At 35.0% G+C, this 23,033-nt stretch overlaps 1 protein-coding gene across 4 annotated transcripts in view; it reads right to left on the bottom strand.

Moving 5' to 3' along the window:
- The window catches only part of LOC123560794 (beta-galactosidase-1-like protein 2), a 61,063-nt gene that overhangs the window by 35,885 nt on the left and 2,145 nt on the right, over positions 1 to 23,033 (bottom strand). Inside the window, exons 1-8 of one of the 4 annotated variants that reach the window (XM_053552875.1) lie at positions 17,105 to 17,162; positions 9,800 to 10,390; positions 8,338 to 8,406; positions 7,555 to 7,650; positions 5,061 to 5,169; positions 4,438 to 4,530; positions 3,631 to 3,727; positions 919 to 1,077 (exon numbers count right to left, since the gene is read on the bottom strand). In XM_053552875.1, the coding sequence (XP_053408850.1) occupies positions 919 to 1,077; positions 3,631 to 3,727; positions 4,438 to 4,530; positions 5,061 to 5,169; positions 7,555 to 7,650; positions 8,338 to 8,406; positions 9,800 to 10,377 (1,201 nt within the window). In that variant the 5' untranslated portion in view covers positions 10,378 to 10,390; positions 17,105 to 17,162. Of the gene's footprint in view, positions 1 to 918; positions 1,078 to 3,630; positions 3,728 to 4,437; positions 4,531 to 5,060; positions 5,170 to 7,554; positions 7,651 to 8,337; positions 8,407 to 9,799; positions 10,391 to 12,406; positions 12,626 to 17,031; positions 17,163 to 23,033 lie in introns of those variants that run through there. The other 3 variants (XM_053552874.1, XM_053552872.1, XM_053552873.1) reach the window with 3 other exon arrangements.

Below are 23,033 nucleotides of genomic sequence, written 5' to 3'. Positions count from 1 at the left end.
TTGTGTGTAAGGGTTTGGTAGATTAGGCATGCACAAGATTGCATATGCAGACTGTATGTACATAGTATGTTAACAAGAAACAAAGTCCCATAACTCTGCAAATTTTTGTCGCTGAAAGAACCTAACATGCCCCATGCACAACTACTGTTGATACTGATCACTTGTGTGAAGTTTCATTAAATTGTGTCAAGGGGATCAGGAGAGATGGTGCGCACAAGATTGTGTCTATGTATATAGTACAGTAACAAAAAAACAAAGTCCCATAACTCTGCAAATTTTTTTTCTGAAAGAACCTAACATGCCCCATGCACAACTACTGTTGTTACTGATCACTTGTGTGAAGTTTCATTAAATTGTGTCAAGGGGATCAGGAGAGATGGTGCGCACAAGATTGTGTCTATGTATATAGTATAGTAACAAAAAAACGAAGTCCCATAACTCTGCAAATTTTTTTTCTAAAAGAACCTAACATGCCCCATGCACAACTACTGTTGGTACTGATCACTTGTGTGAAGTTTCATTAAATTGTGTCAAGGGGATGAGGAGAGATGGTGCGCACAAGATTGTGTCTATGTATATAGTATAGTAACAAAAAAACAAAGTCCCATAACTCTGCAAATTTTTTTTCTAAAAGAACCTAACATGCCCCATGCACAACTACTGTTGGTACTGATCACTTGTGTGAAGTTTCATTAAATTCTGTCAAGGGGATAAGGAGAGATGGAGCGCACAAGATTGCGTCTACGGACAGACGGACAGACAGACGGACAGACGGACAGACAGACAGACAGACAACCTGAAACCAGTATACCCCCCCTTACAACTTGGTTGTCGGGGGGTACAAATACTAATAACACAAATAAATGTAATGGTTGGACACAATTTCATACAGTAGAATAGTTCTAGAAACTAACGTACGTTTTGCCAAGGAGTACGCATGTGGGTGTTCCCAATGGTCAAACCATCCGGCCCAGAATTCCATCACCATAATGGGGAAGTCCGGACTGATAGATTTAACCTGCTGTATCAATACTTTGCCTAGGTGGAACTTCATAAAGTTTACAGTTGGTAATGTCTCTGAAATACAAAATAAATATACAGGATGTTACAAGTAATTTACATTGTAATATGGCTTATCATATACCTTACAATAAATAGAACAAAAAGCCACTGAAAACAACCATTATTTGATGGATCCATTATGCATAGCTGTGTCTCATGCATCACAATCAAAACAAGAAACGCGGCAATGCCACGAAACCAGGTTTTCAACACTTTTCATAAGAATAAACAAGAGTGCCAGAATGTCACAATATACGCCCGTCACATTTCTTTACTCTAGCACCTGTATTTGCAGATGTAATTTTAATTTTGTGGTTGTTTAGTAATCATTGTAATTCTTTTGTTTTTCTAAGTCCACAAAAAAACTCCTTACCAGGTAGAGATACCTTAAAATACCCCTAAAATTAGAAAGTAACAACTATGTTGTACCACAGAAAAGTGGTCTTGGTTTTTCCCTATGGTCAATTATAAAAAAGTTACAATATAAGTTATTTATAGCAACAATAAGGGAAGTTAATCTTAAAAAAAAAAAAAATACAAAAAAAAAATTGTAAGTCCACACAGAAATCCTTACAAGGTAAAGATTGGTCAAAATACACCTCAAAATTGGATGTAACATGCATGTTGTACTACAGAAAAGTGGTCTCGATTTTACCCTACGTCTAGTAATGAAAAAGTTACAATATAAGCTATTTATAGTAACAACAAAGGGAAGTAATTCTAAAGAAGGGAACTGTGCAAGACACTTCGTCTCATGATGGTGTATAATTGTGCCAAGTTACATCAAAATCCCTCTATGCATGAAGAAGATATGCTCCTGACAAAGTTTTCATTCTTGTATCCTTTGACCTCTAAGTGTGACCTTGACCTTAGACCTAGGGACCTGATTCTTGCGCATAACATTCCGTCTCATGATGATGAACAATTGTGCCAACTTTCATCAAAATCCCTCCATGCATGTATAAGATATGCTAACCCTAACCCTCACCTAACCCTAACCCTATTTTTAGTAACAATGACCTTGACCTTGATCCCAGAAACCCCAAAATCAATCCCAAGCTACAACTTTATATAAGTTTTCTATACACCAAGTTTCATCATGATAGCTCATTCCTAAGTTAAGTTACTGACCGGAAACCCTTTTTCTATTTTAAGTAACAGTGACCTTGACCTTGATCCCAGAAACCCCAAAATCAATCCCAGCCTTTGTCTTGATATAAGCTACATACATTAGGGGTGTAACGATACATCGAACTATCGATGCATTGCGATACTAAGTGTCCCGATAGCATGCATCGATAGAAAAGTCACGATCCAATAACAATCGCCGATAGTTCCTTCGACAATCGATAGTTTCGATAGTTTTGAAATTTTAGTAAATACAGAAGTAATTTATAATTTATAAACCAAGAAACAGAGCCAGCTTTCATTTGCGCCTCGGAAAATGTTTACGTCTCCATTACAATAATTACCCTCACGGAATTTAACTACCATAAAGGACTGAGAAGTCTGGGAGATAATTAATAAATTTAGTTTCTTGGAAACTTTGATTAAATATATTTAAATAACCTGTTAATCTTAGATGAGAAAATGTACTATGGACATGGAGAAAGAAGGATACTTGTATTATACAGCAAACTGTTCGCTAGGGCCCTTCATTTAGTGCTGGTACACCTTAAACCGATCCGTTAATTTTCGTCTTTTTCGATGTTTTGGGTTATTAAACATGTTGACACTCGCAACAAAATGGCCGATTCGTTTGAGTATACCTTGCATAGGTTTATTGTTTTACTTATTGTTCCAAAGCCAAGGAAGGCAAGAAATATTTAATGTTAGAATTATTTCTGTCCATTTCATTTATACAAACATCTCAATGTGTGTTAACAGCAATTATAAACAGTGCCGTCTCTTACGCTGTGTAACAATGCCAGTTGGTAGCTTTACTGTATAAAATATGATGGCCGATAACTATTGCAATAGTATCGCAATAGTAACCTGCAATAGAATAGTATCGCAATAGTTTTTAAGCAATATCAATAGTATTGCAATAGTCAAAATTGGCCTCAATAGTCACCCCTAACATACATACCAAGTTTTATTCAAATATCTTTACCGAAACAAAAGTTATTGACCGGAAACCCTTTTTCTATTTTAAGTAACAGTGACCTTGACCTTAACCCCAGAAACCCCAAAATCAATCCCAGCCTTTGTCTTGAAATAAGCTACATACACACCAAGTTTTATTCAAATATCTTTACCGAAACAAAAGTTATTGACCGGAAACACCAGTTTGACGCCGCCTCCGCCCGCCCGCCCAACCGACATCTACCCCAATCTAATAACTCAGGTTTTCAATGAAAACCTGGTTAACAGACCAGGGGTAAACAAACATTGTTGCATTCTGACGTCATTGTCATTTAGCAATATCAATATTATATAGCAAGTAAAAGGGTGCTGAATCATTTTCAGATTGAATCTCACAACCATGCCACAAGTATTCAAGAACTTTTTCAAGTCTTTTTACTGTTCAATCATATTGAAGGAAGAATGAAACATTAAAGATTTTACCATCATAGAATGGAGCGACGTTGAAGCCAGTCTGCTCCTTGCCAACAATACCATCAGCAACAAACAGCAGTTCCTTTATTCCATTTTTAATCAACAACTGTAATTACAAATCATGCTGTATATAAATGTTACTTACAAAAGTAAAAGTCTTCCAGATAAGAAAGAGTTTGTTTGTTAAGTGTTTAACACACTGTTTTTCAACAGTATTTCAGTTATGTAAGGGCAGGAAGTCAACCTAACCAGTGTTCCTGGATTCTGTAGCAGTACAAACCTGTTCTCTATAAGAAACTGCCAACTTCCTCACATGAATCAGAGGTGGAGGAGGAATGATTTCAGACACAATGTCTTTTATTAAACTGTCATGGAGAACACACACCCTGCCCAGAGATCAAACTTACTACCCTGCAATCGATAGGTCTGCACACTCTTTTGAGCTAAGTGGGGGGGGGGGGGGGGGGGGGGGGGTAATAAGAAAGAGTTTGTAAGGGGTTAGGGTAAAAAGATATATCATTTCATTGTTGGTCAAGGAGTTACAAAACTGTCCTTCATACTCTTTGTATGTGTTTTGATACAAACTTTTATACTTTTAAAAAAAATACCAGGAAATCAAGGTTGAATATTAACATTTTTATGTTTATAATTTTACTCATTTTTTTCTCACCAAAACAAACCACCAACTTCATGCTATTTATGAAATATACTTATAACACTTGTATCTTCTGCAGCAAGTCATTACCTAACATTTATTGAATAAATGGTCAAAGTTTTTAGAATTCAATACAGGTAAAACTGAGGTATAAAACATACCTTTTTCAGGAACAATAAATGTTCAGTTTCAGAGCTGTATGATCCATACTCATTCTCAACAGCCACTGCAATAATAGGACCACCATCTGAATGCTGTAAAGTAGTAGAATCAATTTATTCTGTGTCCAGAACCTGCTAAATTTATATAATGAACTTGTCCACCTTTCAATTTGGACAGTTCCATTGACTGTTAAAAGGAGTACTTACTAAAAGGATACTGGCTGAATAGCATGGATGTGCAGGCTGATCATAATCTGCACTGGTCGCAAAGGCAGAACGAATTGTGTCCAGGATGCTAAGGGTTAATGTAGAGGATAAAAAACAAACATGCAGTCAATTTATAATTTACTTATATTCCAATGTTTCAGCTACATGTCTTCTTCAGGGAAAAATAATAATTAACAACAAGTCTCTCTACTTTAAGCACTTAAACAGTTTTTTATACCCTTATTGAATAGCCTGCTGGCCAACTGTCTAAACTATTGCCCCTGGGACGACACACCGATGGGTCAATATCTGTACAGAAAATTTTGTGTGGTATTTCATATTCTGGGAGACATGTCATTTAAAACTCCTAAAGAAAACACTAAATTAATATGATTGGGTGAAGTATGAATACCTACCTGTAAATCGGATACCATAGGTATAAGTTTGCCGAAAAATCTCTCCACAGCTTCTTGGTATGGCCGATAATTACTGCGCACTTTCATATTTGGATCTTTCAACAACCACCTATAAAACAAAACATAAATGATATTATTCTAAATTCAAATGTAAAGAATATTCTATATATCAAACTAAAATGGCATTTCAGTCGACTGTTTTACCTGCATCTGCTACATGTGCAACATAACATTTCAAAATGCCCCCAGCTTCAAAAGAAATGCTGTCATACAATCCACAATGAAATTGTAGATTTCAATGTTGATCATACTTGTTGATGACTGTGAAAGAAGTCTAAATGCCTCTTTGTTTACATGCACTTATGCCTCTTTTGCATTCACCCCTCAATTATTATTATTATTTAAATTTAAATCTAATACTTGCTATTTCTTTGTCTTCACATAACATTTATTCCGATGTTGTCATAGTTACATGGCAAAACTGGAATATGCGTTAAGTATTTTATTCATCTGAAGTATACAAGGTCATTATATAATTAACAATCATTAACTGAAGAATAATGAAATCCATTTGTCATATATATGGTATCAAGCTGTGAAGGAACAAAGATCATTGGAGATTGAGGACAAATCCAGATTTGCATGATTCATTCAATTCTTTTGTGCTGTCTATGTCAGTCAAGTCAAAAGACAAAGTGTACTACTTCATTTTTAACCTCTATGTATCTCTGTACTTTTACTGACCACAGTCCTGAACTTGAGCAATTTTGTAGATATGTTTCTAATGACATTATTCCTACATAGTTCATCACAGCATTTTTTTTTCTTTTATACTTGCAATTTGCATATATAAAAATTACTTGTCAGCAGAGCTGACTTGACATGACTTGGATACAATTTTTAATTTTCTTTCAGTTAGATTAATGCTTCGGAAGAATGCAATTATATCTAATAATGATGCATATCTAGGCAAAAACATTGAGTAACAAGTTAATACAATATTGGTATTCAGCCCTGAGGCTCAAACTTTCACAAATTAAAAGTTAATTGAAATTATATATTAAAACATTGTGTTGTTAAAAAACAAGGCCTATCCACAAAAAGTAAATTTTAACAAGAGCTGTCCGTAAGACAGCCAAGCTCGACTATTCGAAATATTGTCCCAGAAGCAGGAAAATATTACCCAGAAAGGTTAAATATCAAAAGAGTTTTAAGTTCAAAAGGGGGAATAATTTTACCAAAATGCATATCAGTTATGGGACTTGCTGCTATCAACTAGTTTTATAACCCCAAAGGCACAGTCATGTGAAGTTTCAATTCAATATCTGCATTAGTTTTGGAGATAGAAACTTGCATGTAAAACTTTAACCAGAATTTTCAAAGTCCAAATGGGGGCATAATTTGCCCAAAATACATGCCAGAGTTATGGGACTTGATTCAGTGAGGTAAGTAACTGATTTAGAAAAAGAAAAAATAAGTTTCAAATCTATATGCCTTTTACTAATAGCTGTATGTACTTGCACGCAAAACTTTAACCAGAATTTTCTAAGTCCAAAAGGGGGCATAATTTGGCCAAAATGAAGGTCAGAGTTATGGCACTTGCTGCTATCAACTAGTTTTATAACCCTGAAGACACATGTGAAGTTTCAAATCAATATCTGCATTAGTTTTGGAGATAGTAACTTGCATGTAAAACTTTAACCAAAATTTTGTAAGTCTAAAAGGGGGCATAATTTGCTCAAAATACATGTCAGAGTTATGGGTCTTGACCCAGTGAGGTTGGTAATTGATCTAGAAAAAGAAAAAATAAGTTTCAAATCTATATGCCTTTTAGAAATAGCTGTATGTACTTGCACGCAAAACTTTAACCAGAATTTTCTAAGTCCAAAAGGGGGCATAATTTGGCCAAAATGAAAGTCAGAGTTATGGGACTTGCTGCTATCAACTAGTTTTATAACCCCGAAGACACATGTGAAGTTTCAAATCAATATCTGCATTAGTTTTGGAGATAGTAACTTGCATGTAAAACTTTAACCAAAATTTTCTAAGTCCAAAAGGGGGCATAATTTGCTCAAAATACATGTCAGAGTTATGGGACTTGACCCAGAGAGGTTGGTAATTGACCTAGAAAAAGAAAAAATAAGTTTCAAAGCTATATGCCTTTAATTGATGGCTGTATGTACTTGCATGCAAAAACTTAACCAAGGTGTGACGCCGACGCCGACGCCAGGGTGAGTAGAATAGCTAGAGCTAAAAATAATTAAAGTTATTTGTGCATTATCACTCGAGTACATGCAAGAAATCCTGTAAAAACCATTTCATATTATCAAAGTAGATCTACTGGGGAACTGAATTAAGCTGAAAAATTGCAGCTTTTCAATAAAATTAGTGTTTTTTGCTAATATAATTTTACCAATCTCTTTTTTTCAATTCAAGAGTTGTCTCCATCCTCGGTTAAAATATTATGCAACAATTTATTACATTTTGTACTTACGCTGGCAAACCACCAAAGTCCCATTCTGAGCAGATATAAGGTCCAGGTCGTAGGATTACATACAGACCTTCTTCGTGTGCAAGCTCTATATACTTCCTGAAAATATGGGAGCAACAACAATTAAGTCTTAGCTTGCTGGCGGCAAGTGATTCTGCCTTTGCGACCAGTGCAGACCAAGATCAGCCTGCACATCCGTGCAGTCTGATCATGGTCTGCACTGTTCGCTATTCAGTCAGTAAATTTTTAGTAAACACCCCTTCAAATGAAAAATGGTACTGCCCAAATTGGAAGATGGACCAGTCCATTATAGAAATTTAGCATGGTAAGGGTTAAACAAACCAGAAGAGCAACATACACTTCTTTTTGAAAAATGCATCAACAGGCAAAAAACAAGTATGTAGCTGAAGTCAATTTACATCATAGTTTTTTCTCTCTTCTTTTGTCAAAGTTCTCCAGCAATTTCAACAGAAACTGTCTTCTTTGACAACAGCATCTGGCAACAGGCAACGGTATACTTTTCTTGAACATTCTTTACAAGATTCAATGTCAATAAATGAAAACACACAGTTCTGTTGTTAATTAGAATTAGAATTAGAAACTTAAGCAAGCCTATGTTATGGCCAAAATGAAATATAAGAATCATTAGCCTGAAAGTAAGACAGAATGCTGATTTTGTAAGACAATCGCTACTTTTTGTTGCGACGCAATGTCCGTCAGTATTATATGATATGGTATGCCAATCCTGTTCTCAAATTAATTTCACAAGTTTATAAGATATCTTACCTAATATTTAAGATTCCATCAAAGTTAAAATTACCAGGAGTATCTTCATGCAAATTCCATGACACATACCTGCAATAAAAACAAGATCTTAACTTGACTTGGACCCCGAGTATTAATCTATAAAAGGTATATAATTTGTTAAATCATTTATAATCAGATTTGAGTTCCAATGAAAACCTATTTCAGTCTTAAAATTATGCTGATATTAGAGACAATAGTTGGTAATGGTATAGAGTCAGTGAATACTGGTCACTTAAACTAGCTGCAAATACTTAAATGTAACACTTAACAAGAGCTCGTCGAACACAAAATGCCCCCTCTTGATGCATTCAGTAATTGCACAAGGAAGAGAAATTATTTGCTCACTGTAAACAAAAGTTCTACTGTTCTGGTTTAATGTGACATTTTCCTTTGACCTATTGACCTCAAAATCAACAGAGGTCATCTGCTAGTCATGATCAACCTCCCTATTAAGTTTAGTGATCCTAGGCCTAAGCGTTCTCAAGGTATCATCTGGAGAGGGTTTAACTGTTCCGGGTCAATGTGACCTTGACCTTTAGCCTACTGACCTCAAAATCTATAGGGGTCATCTACAGGTCATGACCAACCTCCCTATCAAGTTTCATGATCCTAGGCCCAAGCGTTCTCAAGTTATTGTCTGGAAACGGTTTAAATGTTCCAGGTCACTGTAACCTTGACCTTTGACCTACAGACCTCAAAATCAATAGGGGTCATCTGCTGGTCATGATGAACCTCTCTATCATCTTTCATGAACCTTGGCCCAAGCGTTCTCAAGTTATCTTCCAGAAACCATTTAACTAGTCCTGGCCAATGTGACCTTGAACTTTGACCTAATGACCTCAAAATCAATAGGGGTCATCTGCTGGTCATGATCAATCTCCCTATCAATTTTCCTGATCCTAGGCCCAAGCGTTCTTGAGTTATCATCCGGAAACCGTTTAACTGTTCCGGGTCACTGTGACCTTGATCTTTGACATACTGACCTCAAAATCAATAGGGGTCATCTGCTGGTCATGACCAACCTCCATATCAACTTTTATGATCCTAGGCCCAAGCATTCTTGACTTATCATCCGGAAACCGTTTAACTGTTCAGGGTCACTGTGACCTTGACCTTTGACATACAGATCTCAAAATCAATACGGGTCATCTGCAGGTGATGACCAACCTTCCTATCAACATTCATGATCCTAGGCCCAAGCATTCTTGAGTTATCATCCGGAAACGGATTGGTCTACATACAGACCGACCGACCAACCGACATCTGCAAAACAATATACCCCTCCTTCTTCGAAGGGGGGCATAAAAATGTTGTTATATCCAAAAAACAAAGCTCTTTGATTGCAGGTCTTACAGGCTTCATAAAACAGCAATACCTATGGTAATATCCATTTTAGCAATATCATTTTTGTATAAATCTAAAATACTTAAAAATAACTTACGTTTCCAAGGTATTTAAGCCACATGCTTTCATTTTCCGCATACGGTCCTGCCAGTATTCTGGCATCACTCTAAAATAATGCATGGCACCACTTAATATACGGAATGCTTTCCCATCGAGATAAAATTTACCACCTTTAAACGTCAAACTTCCAGTACTTTGATAGGGCTTATCCACTTTTTTCAAAGGAAATTTCTCTAATTTTTTAATTGTTTCTTGCTCCTGATCATGTATAGATCGGCCACTATCAATTTTCTCCCCATTACTAATAGCCGTCAATAACTGTTTTAGTCCCGTCTCCGTTAATCCCTGCCGATGATCGTCATACACCCATTTACTAACTCTCGCTACTTTTTGCTGCGGCGGAACTTCTGCAGCAACTTCTGTGCTACTAACATACTGCCATAACTTCCACAATATTACAGTTCCGACAAAAGCTATCACAACCTTTTTAATAAAAGCCTTCTTGTAGCGTGTCAGCTGGAACTTGCTTTTATACTTGGTATCTTCCTGTTGCGCCATGAATCTTCCTAGCTCCTTGTTCCTTCTTTTTTGGGCATCAACATGTACAGAATACATTCTTCATAACCAACTGAAATATACAATAGTACGTTCAGAATCTGTAAGACATTACACCGATACTATATACAGCTGAAACTTGGTACCTTGAATTCCGAGGGATCTAGCGTTTTACTTCGAGATAACTGAAATTTGACTTAAAATGATATTTTGTGCACCTGTTTTTGGACGGGACTGGAAAATGTCTTCGAGATAGCCGGAATTTTAAGATAAGCAAGTTCGAGATATCGAGTTTCAACCGCATTACATAATTCAAAAGTAATGCTGATACAGATGTTGTTATTTTCTAAGTGTTTCTTTTATTGTTGTTTGGTGATGATGAAAAAGTTGGTTTAAAAAAAACCTTTACCCTGCTAAATTTCTAAAATGGACAGGTCTTTCATTCAATTTGGGCAGTACCATTTATTATCACTGAAAATTTACTGACTGAATAGTGAACAGTGCAGACCAAGTTCAGCCTGCACATCAGTGCAGGCTGATCTTGGTCTGCAGTAGCCGCAAAGGCAGATTCACTTGCCGCCAGCAGGCTAAGGGTCAAAGGTGGTTTATTAGAATTTGGTCAAGTAACCTTCAACAACTGATCATTTAGACCTATTTATAAATGTTCACTGAGTACTTAATACATGTTCCACTTTCACTGATTTTCTTGTCCAGATTGCCCAACCAAGATATTGTTATTCTAACATTAGTATTTAAATTTAATAAACACTTAAGGAATTATATGAATATAAAATCTTCTGCATTATCATAATAATTGTCAAAGACTTGCACTAGAAATTTAGCAAAAGTTCATTTGAAATGCAAGCATGTAAGGTTATTTTTACCTCCCTTTGTATATCTTTCTTGCGCAACTTAGATAGATTGGAAAGGAATGAATTTGAAAGCTAAATAGTTAAAACTAGTTGTTTGGTTCATATTGTTGGCATACCTAAATACCTATAAATGCAAATGTAAAACTAGAAATTACTGAAATCAAAAGAAATACTCTACTCTTTTAATACTTTGAATAATTATGGATAGTAGTTGTAAAACAAGAGCTGTCACTATCAGTGACAAATGCCCCTGAAGTGTGCCCAAGAATGCTACAGACAGTTGTCTGCGCAAAATATGCCAGAATAGTTTAGGTATCATTTTGTGACCTTGACGTTGACCTGAGAGACCCGGGTCATGACCGCAACACACCTTCTCAATATTGTTAACATTTGTGTCAAATTATTTTAAAATCCCTTCATCGATGGCAGAGTTCTGGACTGGACAAGAAACAGACTATGTTAACCGTTGACTTCTAAGTGTGACCTTGACCTTGAAGCTAGGGGTCTGGGTCTTGTGCATGACACATCATCTCATTATGGGGAACATTTATATCAAGTAATTTCAAAATCCCTTGATGAATGGCACTGAGAGTTATGAACCGGACACGAAACAGAGCCTGTTAACCTTTGATTTCTAAGTGTGACTTTGACCTTGGAGCCAGGAGTCTGGGTCTTGCGCATGTCAAATTGTCTCATTATGGTAAACATTTATGCCAAGTTATTTCAAATCCCTTCATGGATTGCAGAGTTATGGACCAGACACGAAAGCAAAGTTGTTACCTGTTAACCTTTGACCTCTAAGTGTGACCTTGACCTTGGAGCTAGTGGTCTGGGTCTTGTGCATGAAACGTCGTCTCATTATGGCGAATATTTATGCCAAGTTATTTCCAAATCTCTTTATGGATGGTAGAGATACAGCCTGGACAAGAATTTACATGGACACATGTACGGAAACACACACGAACGGAGAGTTCGATTTTAATATGTCCCCGAATAAAAACACATAAATTTCTATTATGGATCTCATTCTTTATAATGGGTCTTTTTGTTCCTTCTTATAAATATCTAATAGTCTAAGAATATATAAAACTGAAAAATGAGATAAATGTTGCTAAAGTTTGACTGACAACTTTTAAGTTGTTTTAATTCTTTTACTCTCTACCTAAATGACATCTATTCTAGCTCTTCTATTTTGTTCAGATGTAAAATGAACAAACCTGAAATAAATCTACAAGCTGTATAGATTCCATGCTTGCAAATTGAAATTATATCCAAATGTCAGATTTATACAATGTTTCACACTTTTTGGACTGCTAATTTTCAGCTAAAAGATGCAAATGTATATCTTTATCCACTAACACTGTTTTCAAGTTTAAATATGTTTATAAATAAAACACTAGTACTGCAACAGCTTTTACAAATTGTACACCTGACTGAACTGTAATAAATGATTTTACCCTAACAGTAGTTTTTACTATGAATAAAACCAATACACAAGTTGTGTGTAAAAATAGAATCAGTTTTCAGTACAAAAATAGAATTTATTTTCAGTGCAAGATGTAACAACAGCTGTCAGTGGACAACAAAAAAATAGATGAATGTACACAGTGATTCAAACATGTACAAAAAAAGGCAACAACATTGCTTAAACATAAGCAAGAGTCATAGAACTTCTCCCTGTAATGATGCTATATGAGAAACAAAATCACATGTATACAAAAACTTAACCAAAAATTGCAAAGTCAAAAAAAGGTCATGACTTTGTAAATGGCAAATAGAGTTATGGAACCTGAGCACTGCATATCAGATCATCACAGTAAACAAGGATCCACTCCAATTAGTGGTTGCTAAGAGACCAGTTTACATGCAGAAACTTAAGGTTTAGCAGTATATAACCAAATCACAGAAATGTTTGGTAAAGGAACAACATTTTTACCAACAATCTACCTGTCTAACACATGTTTTACCTTACTGTCCTGTACCATTGGATACTTGAAATATTCTCAAAAGTTGTCCCCCTTTATAAAAGAATGCCATTTGTAAAGAAATAAAAGTAAACAATATTGTTCAAATCAATGTTTAACCTAGTTATGGCACTGGGACATTATTGCAATTGCATCAAAACAAAGACGTACATGTAAAGTTCTTTAAAAATGGTGAGTGTTTAAAGGCGTTGGACTGTCCAGAAGTATGGCCCCTTCATGCATTCCCTTTCTGGAATTCAATAAATGTGAGCAAATTGATGATGCTTTTGTATACTCATATATACGTTTTATATTTACGCTGTTTAATTTTCATGTAAAACAACTCTTTCTATGATTCAAACTCTTTTTTCCCAAAAACCTGGACCTAACTCTAACTAACAAGAATGATGTCAACATTGTATGACACATGTCCCTGAAAATGCTTGATAAAATCATCTTGCAAAGAATATGAAAGGGGCATAATAAAGAAAATCAGACATGAAACTGAAAATATGCATCATCTACTTAATATTAATGATGTTTATCAATTTTCATTTGAATTGAAAAGAAACTGTACTTGTAGTATTATAGTCAGGATCATAACACTAGCAAAAATAATCTTACAAGGAAGTCCCTATGCACATATCCATTTCATGTTGACGATCTATAACAGGTTTCATTTGAACTGAACAGAAACTGTAAGAGGATTTGTATACACAATGTTCAGATGTAGTTGTTAGGTAATATTTCAAAGTCCAAACTAGAGTAGCAAGCTGTCATATGTGCCTGTCACAGCAAATCAATGTTGAGTCATTGTTGACTGTTGCTAAATTTCCAAAATGGACTGGCTCATCCTTCAGTTTGAGCAGTACCACTTATCATTCAAAGGGGTGTTCAATGAAAATTTACAGACAGAATAGCGAACAGTGCAGACCATGATCAGCCTGCACAGATGTGCAGGCTGATCTTGGTCTGCACTGGTCGCAAAGGCAGAATATCTTGCCGCCAGCAGGCTAAAGGTCAAAATACTCTTCTTATATTAAGCAGACTGGTTGTCAACTTTCTCATTTTGGACTAATTCAAAGACCATGGCCCAGTTGTTTGAAACTTTCAAGAGCTTACCCAGAGCAATATGAATTATACGCACAGAAAAGGGTGTGGGTGTGGGAAGGGGTGTTCCCTTCCTGCCGGTGGGGCTATGGGGGACCTCTGCCAGAAAATTTTTGAAAAATATTTACTTCATTTGGTGCAGTCTGGCTGCTTTTTAGGGTACTTTGACAAAAAATTATACGCATGTGCGTATTGTGCGTAATGGTAGTTAGGCCCTTGACTTTAACAGGCTGTTTAACTAACCGCCGGTTAACTTTTTATTCAAAATATTAACAAGTCTTTGTGGGAAATACTAGTATGATGTTTTGATTTTACTGTAAAGTCATTTAAGTGCTCATAATTTTTAATTAATAACTTTGTTTTTCTAAGTCTTCTAAAATGTTGAAATATGACCCTAAAAGTTAATCGACTGTTAGCTTAATCACCCATTACAGTTTCGAACAACTGGATCCAGAGCTCCAGATTAATAAAGACTTTCCATCTAGTTATCCAACTTTGCCAAGCCAAATGTCACATTTCCCATAAGGCGTAAAAAAAAATTGTTTGTTTCCGGTATCCCAACCTACCCTAAATCTTTGGCCCGAGCTTAAATGTTTTGCCTTGGAGAATATTTTTTTCAACTTTTTAACAAAAAGTTGCAAAACTGCACTTTTTATGCTTTAAACATGGCCAGTGATGTTAGAAATTAACTTACTGATGCTCTAAAGGCATAACCCCCTTATATGTATTCATTTTTTTAAACAAAAATAATTTCCGAAAAGTCTCCCTTAATAAAAAAAAAATTCAAAAAAAAAAAAAATTCCAACCTACCTACCCTAATTTTTTTTAGCATGTTACCAGAAACAAACAATTTTTTTTTAGGCCTAAACAGTCTGGCTAGGTTTGGTGAACACAGGATAAGAACTGCTTGAGGTACAGTCTGAGATATTATGCCCTAAACATTGTGACTAAAAATGGTGAACATTGGATAAAAACTACTCAAGTTAGAGAGCAGACAAGGGCCATTACTCCAGAGTCTCTGAGACAATACAGCTGAATAACAAACTTAGTCTTGGCTAAATTCAAACTGTCCATTTTATTAAAACCCTTTAAAAATTTACCTTCCTTTAGAATTATTACTACTCCTTTAAGATCCATCAGCGATGATAATCTATTACCATTTTACTATATTACATCATAATCATTATACAACTTGGCTGAAAAGAATTTATAATATACTAGAATTGTGTCCCCTGGAAACAGATGCAATCCTCTAAATAGCAAAGTTTTAGTAAAGACCATCTTCACATGAAGGATGTTCGACTAAAAGTTTGAAGCAAATTGTATTCAGATAAGGTTGTGCATCTGAGCAACTTTGAATCCATTCCTTCAAAAAGTGTATGAGAAGCTGAAAACACCAAATTTGTGGTATTTCTATCTAATACAGTACATGATGGCACCATTTACCGGGAGGTTGAACCACTATATGCAGCCCGTCTGGGCGTACCAGATGTTTAAAGCACTGGTATTGGCAACAGGGGTAAAACGACCTCAAGGTTGGGGGTGCGGTTATGGCTGTTTGTTACAATAAGGCTGTAAATATTATCATTGTTCATTTATGATATTGTTGTAATAACTATTATTATTTATTATTATGTACAACGCCATTGAATATATCATTTATAAAAAAGGCGTTTAATCAAATTGTTCAGTTTCAGTTTTGTGATTGCATATGTCATGTTTTGTTATTTTTCTACATATCTGCGATGTAACATGTTTAATTGTAAAGCGCCTTTGAACGTATATTCCATATGAAAAGGGCGCTCAACAAATCTGGTATAATAATATAATAATAAATTTCTTCAATATGGCCTATTTTGTGAAATTAAGAAAGGGCCATATTTCTACAAAAAAATGCCACAGAATAATTCCATTATTTATGGTCATCTTCACATGAAGGTCCTTCATCTGTGAAACTTTCAAGCATATCCTTTCAATAGTGGTTAAGGAGTTGATCAAACAATTAAGATTTTGCTCTATATTCTATATAGCAAAACTATCAAAGGGTCATAACTGTGGTAAAAATAGTCACAGAAAAAATCCTCCCTTTATGGTCATCTGCACATCAAGCTTGTTCATCTGTTAAAGTTTGAAGCTAATCAGACTAATAGTGTGGGAGGAGTTGGACACACGACCAACAGCAGCAATTAACCCTATATGCACCCCCACCCCACCACCACATGTGGATCGGGGCATAATAAGGTTACTTATCTATCTATCTATTTATACTGCAGCGCTCCTCTCTGCGAGTATTATGTGCAGCTGCGCGCCTGTACAAGAAGTTAAAAGTAGATTGGATAGAAGGATAAAAGTAAAACACGGTGTGTATTGCAGTATAAATACAGTTGATAGTGTTAAAAACAAGAAGGATTTACAGATAAAAGCAGTTTAAAAACAGGTCCACATGTTAAGCATTGTGTACAAGTTTGGTCACACCCTGTTTAAACTGATTCAGGGTGGTGGCTTGCACAAGTTGTACTGGAAGGGCATTCCAAAGTACTATGGTGGCTGGGAAGAAAGAGTACTTATAGTACTTTATTCTACAGGTCTTAGAAAGTTTGACATAATTGAAACAGGTTACTGAAGTATCTTTTTATTGGTTCTAGCTCTGCTGCACAACTGTACCATTTTTAATGCCTTATTGTCAACATGCTTTGTATAAATGTTTAGTTCTATGCTTTTAATAACCGAATATAATGTCGTCCGAAAACGTTTACAAAAGAACACACCTTCTTTCACGACAATAACGTATGTAAAGTAGGTCGTATAAACAACTGTCTCGAATGGAAAACCAATGTTTGCCGTGAAATTTTTCTTGACTTGAAAACAAGGAAGCCGACAACCATTTTAAACAATCACGTGATCAACATGTGACTCATTGCCCTCTGAATCCGTATGAAGTATGGTAGAGCATTTACGCCATGTGTATGTTATTCATTTGAAATTTGAAATTTCATATCTCGAAATAAATTAATTTCTAGTTTATAACTCGAAATTTCAAAAGGGGAATAATTCAAAAAGAACAAATTATCGTGCACATTGCACTGCCCTTCCTCTGAATCAGAGGTGTGGGTTCTTTAATCAAAACAAAGAGCTATAAAAATGTAGGCCCTATTTTATACTTCTTTGATCAAAAGTATAAAAATACAAAAAAATGCAAAATCTGATGAGTAGGGTGTAGAGTTGTTGTCCAAATAATAGGACGTTTCGGGACAGTGTGATAACTTTTATAAGCCAGAATGAGTAAGGCTAGTAGAGTTGTATCAGAAAAAAAAACTTGATCCACGAAATAAAAATATTCAAATGCCTGTAGGCTAGATAGAAACATTTACATTACTTCTTCAAAAAATCTCGGTATAGGGAGTACCCGTTCGTTATAATAACGCAATCTCCATCTCGATGTTTAGGAGATGACGGACCGTCATCTATATGTCCAAACTCCAACACGGTGTTACTTCACCTTACTGGTACAGTAGCTTTATACAAAAAAAAAATCTGCACCGGAGCAAGCATGCATTGAAATAATTATGTTTTAGCTTCGCAAAAAAACCCTGTAAATTCTTCACTTCAGACACCAAAAACGCACTTATGTTGTGGTGATCTAAACTTTTCCGAGGAGACATACCGTCACATGATTATATACGAGGAATCTTTCAAAATATATGCCATACTTAATTTACCCATCATACAAAACTTTTTTACTATGATAAAACAATTAAGTAAAGTAAGAACTGACTTTTAAGATCGGTCGTAGAAATCTAGCGGTGTGCCGTAACCATGGAAACGACTACAGAAGCTGGTAATCGCGGAAACTCAAAAAACTTTCTTGTGTCATTTTTCAAAAGGAAGTAGTATTAGAAACTTGATTTTTTTCAAATTTTCATTAAGTTATGAATACCTATTGTTTGCAGTGATTATATTCTAAATATCTTATTTAATTTCTTAATTGTCGTCAGCACGTGCAATTTTAGTAATAAGCACGTGCATTCAGTTGTAAACCAATAAGGTGCCTCTTTTAATCAGAAAATGTTTTCTGGCCTTAATTACAACTATTGCTGATTTTTGGCTGGAAAATGTTGTATAATACGCATGTAATTAAAATTCTAAAAATTTTGATACGTCAGTTTAACATCATTTTATATATTAATGCAGCGGATTGCATGCCATATAGGCTATTAAGTCGCTTCCTTTTTCAATACATATGGACAATGAAGTTAATTAATTATGCGTTAAATATCGGCTTGGAATATTTAATAGATATTATATGAAAAACAATAAAGTTTATTTAATTAATGGTTGGAAAACATGTGGATAAATTGTTTTTGTGACATTGCCTTTTGTTAGCTGTCAGTATTGTATAGATACGCTTAACATATTATAATGCAAGCATAAAATTGTTCCCTTTTTCGTTGATATTTTTACTATTTCTGTTATGAAATCAAGTATTTTAGATTTGATACTTCTAATTCTTTAATAATTAATCATATTACCGGACTTCTCTCCATAATTCTGCGGAACCATTAGTAAACTAGGTCTAGAGTAAAGGCTTCCAGTGTGTGTAGGACGGTTCTACCAAAGTGATGCTAATGTACATGTAGGAAGAATGAACGGTGAAATTTGCGAAATAATGATAATGTTTTGCATATTTCTTATTTTCGGGGTGGGTCACTTAAGCTTTATTGTTACTCTGTTGAAATCTCGTATTATGCAATACATTTTCAGGAGCTATCATCACTATCGGTATGTTATCAAGTACTATATATATTATTGTGTATAGATCGGATGGAAAAATAAAAGGAAAATACTTTGTTTTTGAAAAAGTGTGTCTGTATTTCTTTCATGCACATTTGTAGTAGCAATATACATCCTCTGCATGCGGTTACGAAGAAAAAATACATATGTTATAGTGACAGTTTGTAATGTTATCTTTATACATTTTCATTTCAGTTCCGTTGCTTCTATAAGTCGCATATTTCTAGTTATTTTATATACAAAACAATTTATAGTTTATTGACAAATTGAAAAACAAAATGAAATCCAAATGATCGTTTTACTATGATGACTTACATTTTAAACATTGGAAAACATGCATATACCATAATCTCGTTTTAAAAAGCAAACAGAACGTAAGTATAGGACTATGTGTAAGGACGAATTCCAAGTGTTAACCTCCACCCCCCCCCCCCCCCCCCCCCCCCCCCCCCCCCCCCCCCCCCCACGCACTACCACTTACTCAAATTGAGCAACTTGAATAAATCCTAGACGTCTCAGTGCTAGGATTTATTCTTTATTGCAATTTTGTACGACTGTTCCGGTACTTATCAATATGCACACTGTATTAGAATCAATTTGCTTTGAGTGAAAATACCGAAATGGTACAAGGTTACATTCTTCATTTGTTTCATATAAACAATTAAATTTTGAGACCTCATTTTCAGTGCTTTACAGCATTTCAATGATATAAAAACACATATATAGCCATTAAGTATAACATGTCTTCTCACCAAAAAATGAAAAATATATATATTGAGATGTTAGGTTACATATATTAAAGAAACATTATCTGTCTGAAAAACATCACCATCTGAAAATACTCCCATGAAATTTGTCATTCAGCGATAACTCGTATACAAGTAGACATGGAAATTCACACTGAAAGTGATCTAGCTCCTTTCTCAATACAATAAGCAATACAGCTAAGCCAAAGCTTTATCTGACTCATATACAAGATCTCATCAACAACATGGAACTACATTTAGAATTGCAAAAACAGATCATCTAACATCATTTTACATGGTTGGCGAACTTCTCTTTTCGTAACACAGGGGCTCATTGTCCCTGTGTAGTTAGTGGGGACCGATGCGCTATGTTAACTATCAAATGCTAAATAAGAAGTTGTTAATGCTAAATGTCAATAGCTTAATGTTAATGTCACATACTTAATACTAAATGCTACATACAAAATACTATATGGTGTATACAAAATGCTAAATGTCATAAAAACTCTACATGCAGCCACAGGAAAACATTGCAGCAATTACAAGGCAGAGACTGAAGCACTAATGAAGGCCGTCTCAATGGTTGAAGACTCGGTAGAAGAAAGCTCCTCGCTCGTCTTTCTCACATATGCACTGCCTGTTATGGAAGTTCTGATCAACATTAAAGCTCCGCACTAGCCAGGAGAATGCAGAGCCTGAGTATAACCTGCAAAGTAGCACTTCAATGGATTACATCCATTGTGGACTTGCAGGCAATGAAGAGGCAGACAAACTTGCTAAGCTAGAAGCTCAGTCAGAAAAACCAACAAAACCTGTGAGTTACAAGAAGAAAGTCACCATCAAGACACTAACGAGACCAAGGATAGAGAAAGATGCTTTTCATCTCCTTGAACAAGTGATGTTGGTCAGGCTTCGATCGGGGCACAACAAGCTCAATGCTCACATGTACAAGGAATACAGACTGGCACCATCGCCAACTTGTTTATATGGTGAGGAAGATCAGATTGCGGAGCATATTCTTAGGAGATGTAAAAAGGCATGACCACGAGGGAGCTGCTTCTTGGCCGATAGATACCTCAATGCACCAGAAACTGTATGGAGTCATTGAGATCTGCGGCAAACCATTCGTTTCGTCAAGGCTACTGGTCTGACAATGTAGTTGCGAACGAGAAGAAGAAGAAGATAAAATCAATTTTTTTTGTCAAATGATATATGGTAGTTCTCAAATTATCAATCTTTGTGATCTTTATCTCTTCTACTAATGAATGTAACTTCTACTCATTTGGAAAAAAAAAAACAAAATAAATGTGCTGCCTGTCCAATTTAACGCAATAACGTTGCAGATGTTAAAGGGACATGGAACCGAAACATTTTGCTGTAAAATGTTTATTATATAATAGACTGAGATATGTAACAGAGAAAAAAGTTATGTAACGAAGGGCAATGATTACATAACTGATATATTCAGCACTTTATTTCAATGGAAACTTAGCAATGAGCATTTTGACATTTATTGTTTTAACAAAAAAGCATTTATCATTGCCAATTACCGTTCGAAAGACAATATTTGAAGTTAAGCAGTTCGCAAATAGCATTTTTCATTTTGCATTAACATTTTTGCAGTTACCATGGCGCATTGACCTTCCATAGGCATATCGTATTTGGTATGTTGCATTTTATATAAAGCATTTGGCATTTTGCATTAAGTGATTGGCAATTAGCATTAAGTATTTGGTGCTTAGCACTAAGTTATTGGCATTTTGCATTAAATAATTGTCATTTAACATTTGGCTATATTCATGGCGCACCAGCCTTCAATACATATCAAATGCCATAAGCCATAACCTTTGTGCTAAATGCCTATAAATATTGCCAAATGACAAATACTACTCGTCAAATGCTTTAACTTTGTGAGTTAATAATCTGTATCCCTTACACTAATGACTGTTACTTTTAATCACGTTAAAACATATGAAGTTCTATCAGCCCGATTTGAAGCAATAACATGTTCTGAGGGTTATGAGATGACATGATCGAAACCTTTCACTCTAAAATGTTAAGAAATATTTTTAATAGAGACAAAGTTATGTTACAAAGGCCAATGACTATTTACAGGGTGCATTTATACACCGATATATTCAGCTCTTTATCTGAATAAGTACTTGGCATTTATTGTTTCGTACTTGCAATTAACAATTATCATTTATTGTTTGACAATCACAAATGTACCATTTCACAGGCAATATTTGATATTAAGCATATAGCAAATAGCATTTTGCAATAAATGTTTGTCATTTAGCATTTGGCAATGGGCATGGCACACCGGCTTTCCATAGCCTTCAATAGTACTTAATAAATGTCATTTCGCTTTCAAAACATTTTGCATAATGTGTTTGGCATTTAGCATTGTTATCTGATATTTAGCAATTGACAAATAACATGGCGCACCAGGTTTCCATATAAACATGTACATTTGCATCACCTTGGTAGAGCCGTTCTACACACACTGGAAGTCTTTACTCTAGGCCTAGTTTACTCCAATTATTGTACCGCCAAATTATGGAGAGAAGTCCGGTAATATGATTAATTATTAAAGTGATAGAAGTATGAAATCTAAAATACTTGAATTCGTAACAGTAATAGTAAAAATATCAACGAAAATGAGAACAATTTTATGCATGCATTATATGTTAAGCGTATCTATACAATACTGACAGGTAACAATGTCACAAAAAAAACATAATTTATTCACATGTTTCCAATAATTAATTTAATAATCATTTTTTTCATATTATATATGTTAAATATTCCAAGCCGAGATTCAAAGAGTTATTCCCTAACTTCATTGTCCATGTGTATTGAAAAAGGAAGCGAATGAATAACGTATATGACATGCAATCCGCTGCATTGATATATGAAATGGTGTTAAACTGACGTATCAAAATTTTTAGAATTTTAATTGAATGCGTATTATACAACATTTTCCAGCCAAAAATCAGCCATAGTTGTAATTAAGTTCAGAAAAATATTTTCTGATTAAAAGAGGCACCTTGTTTCTACAGAACTGAATGCACGTGCTAATAACTAAAATTACACGTGCTGATGACAGTTAAAAAATTTAATAAGATATTTAGAATATAATCACTGCAAACAATAGGTATTCATAACTTAACAAAAATTTGAAAAAATCAAGTTTCTAATACTATTACTTTTTGAAATATGACAAAAGAAAG

The sequence above is a fragment of the Mercenaria mercenaria genome, chromosome 10, assembly GCF_021730395.1.
Source record: "Mercenaria mercenaria strain notata chromosome 10, MADL_Memer_1, whole genome shotgun sequence".
NCBI lineage: Eukaryota > Metazoa > Mollusca > Bivalvia > Venerida > Veneridae > Mercenaria > Mercenaria mercenaria.
Note: the sequence above shows the minus strand (reverse complement) of the source record. Positions and strands in the feature narration are given on the sequence as shown.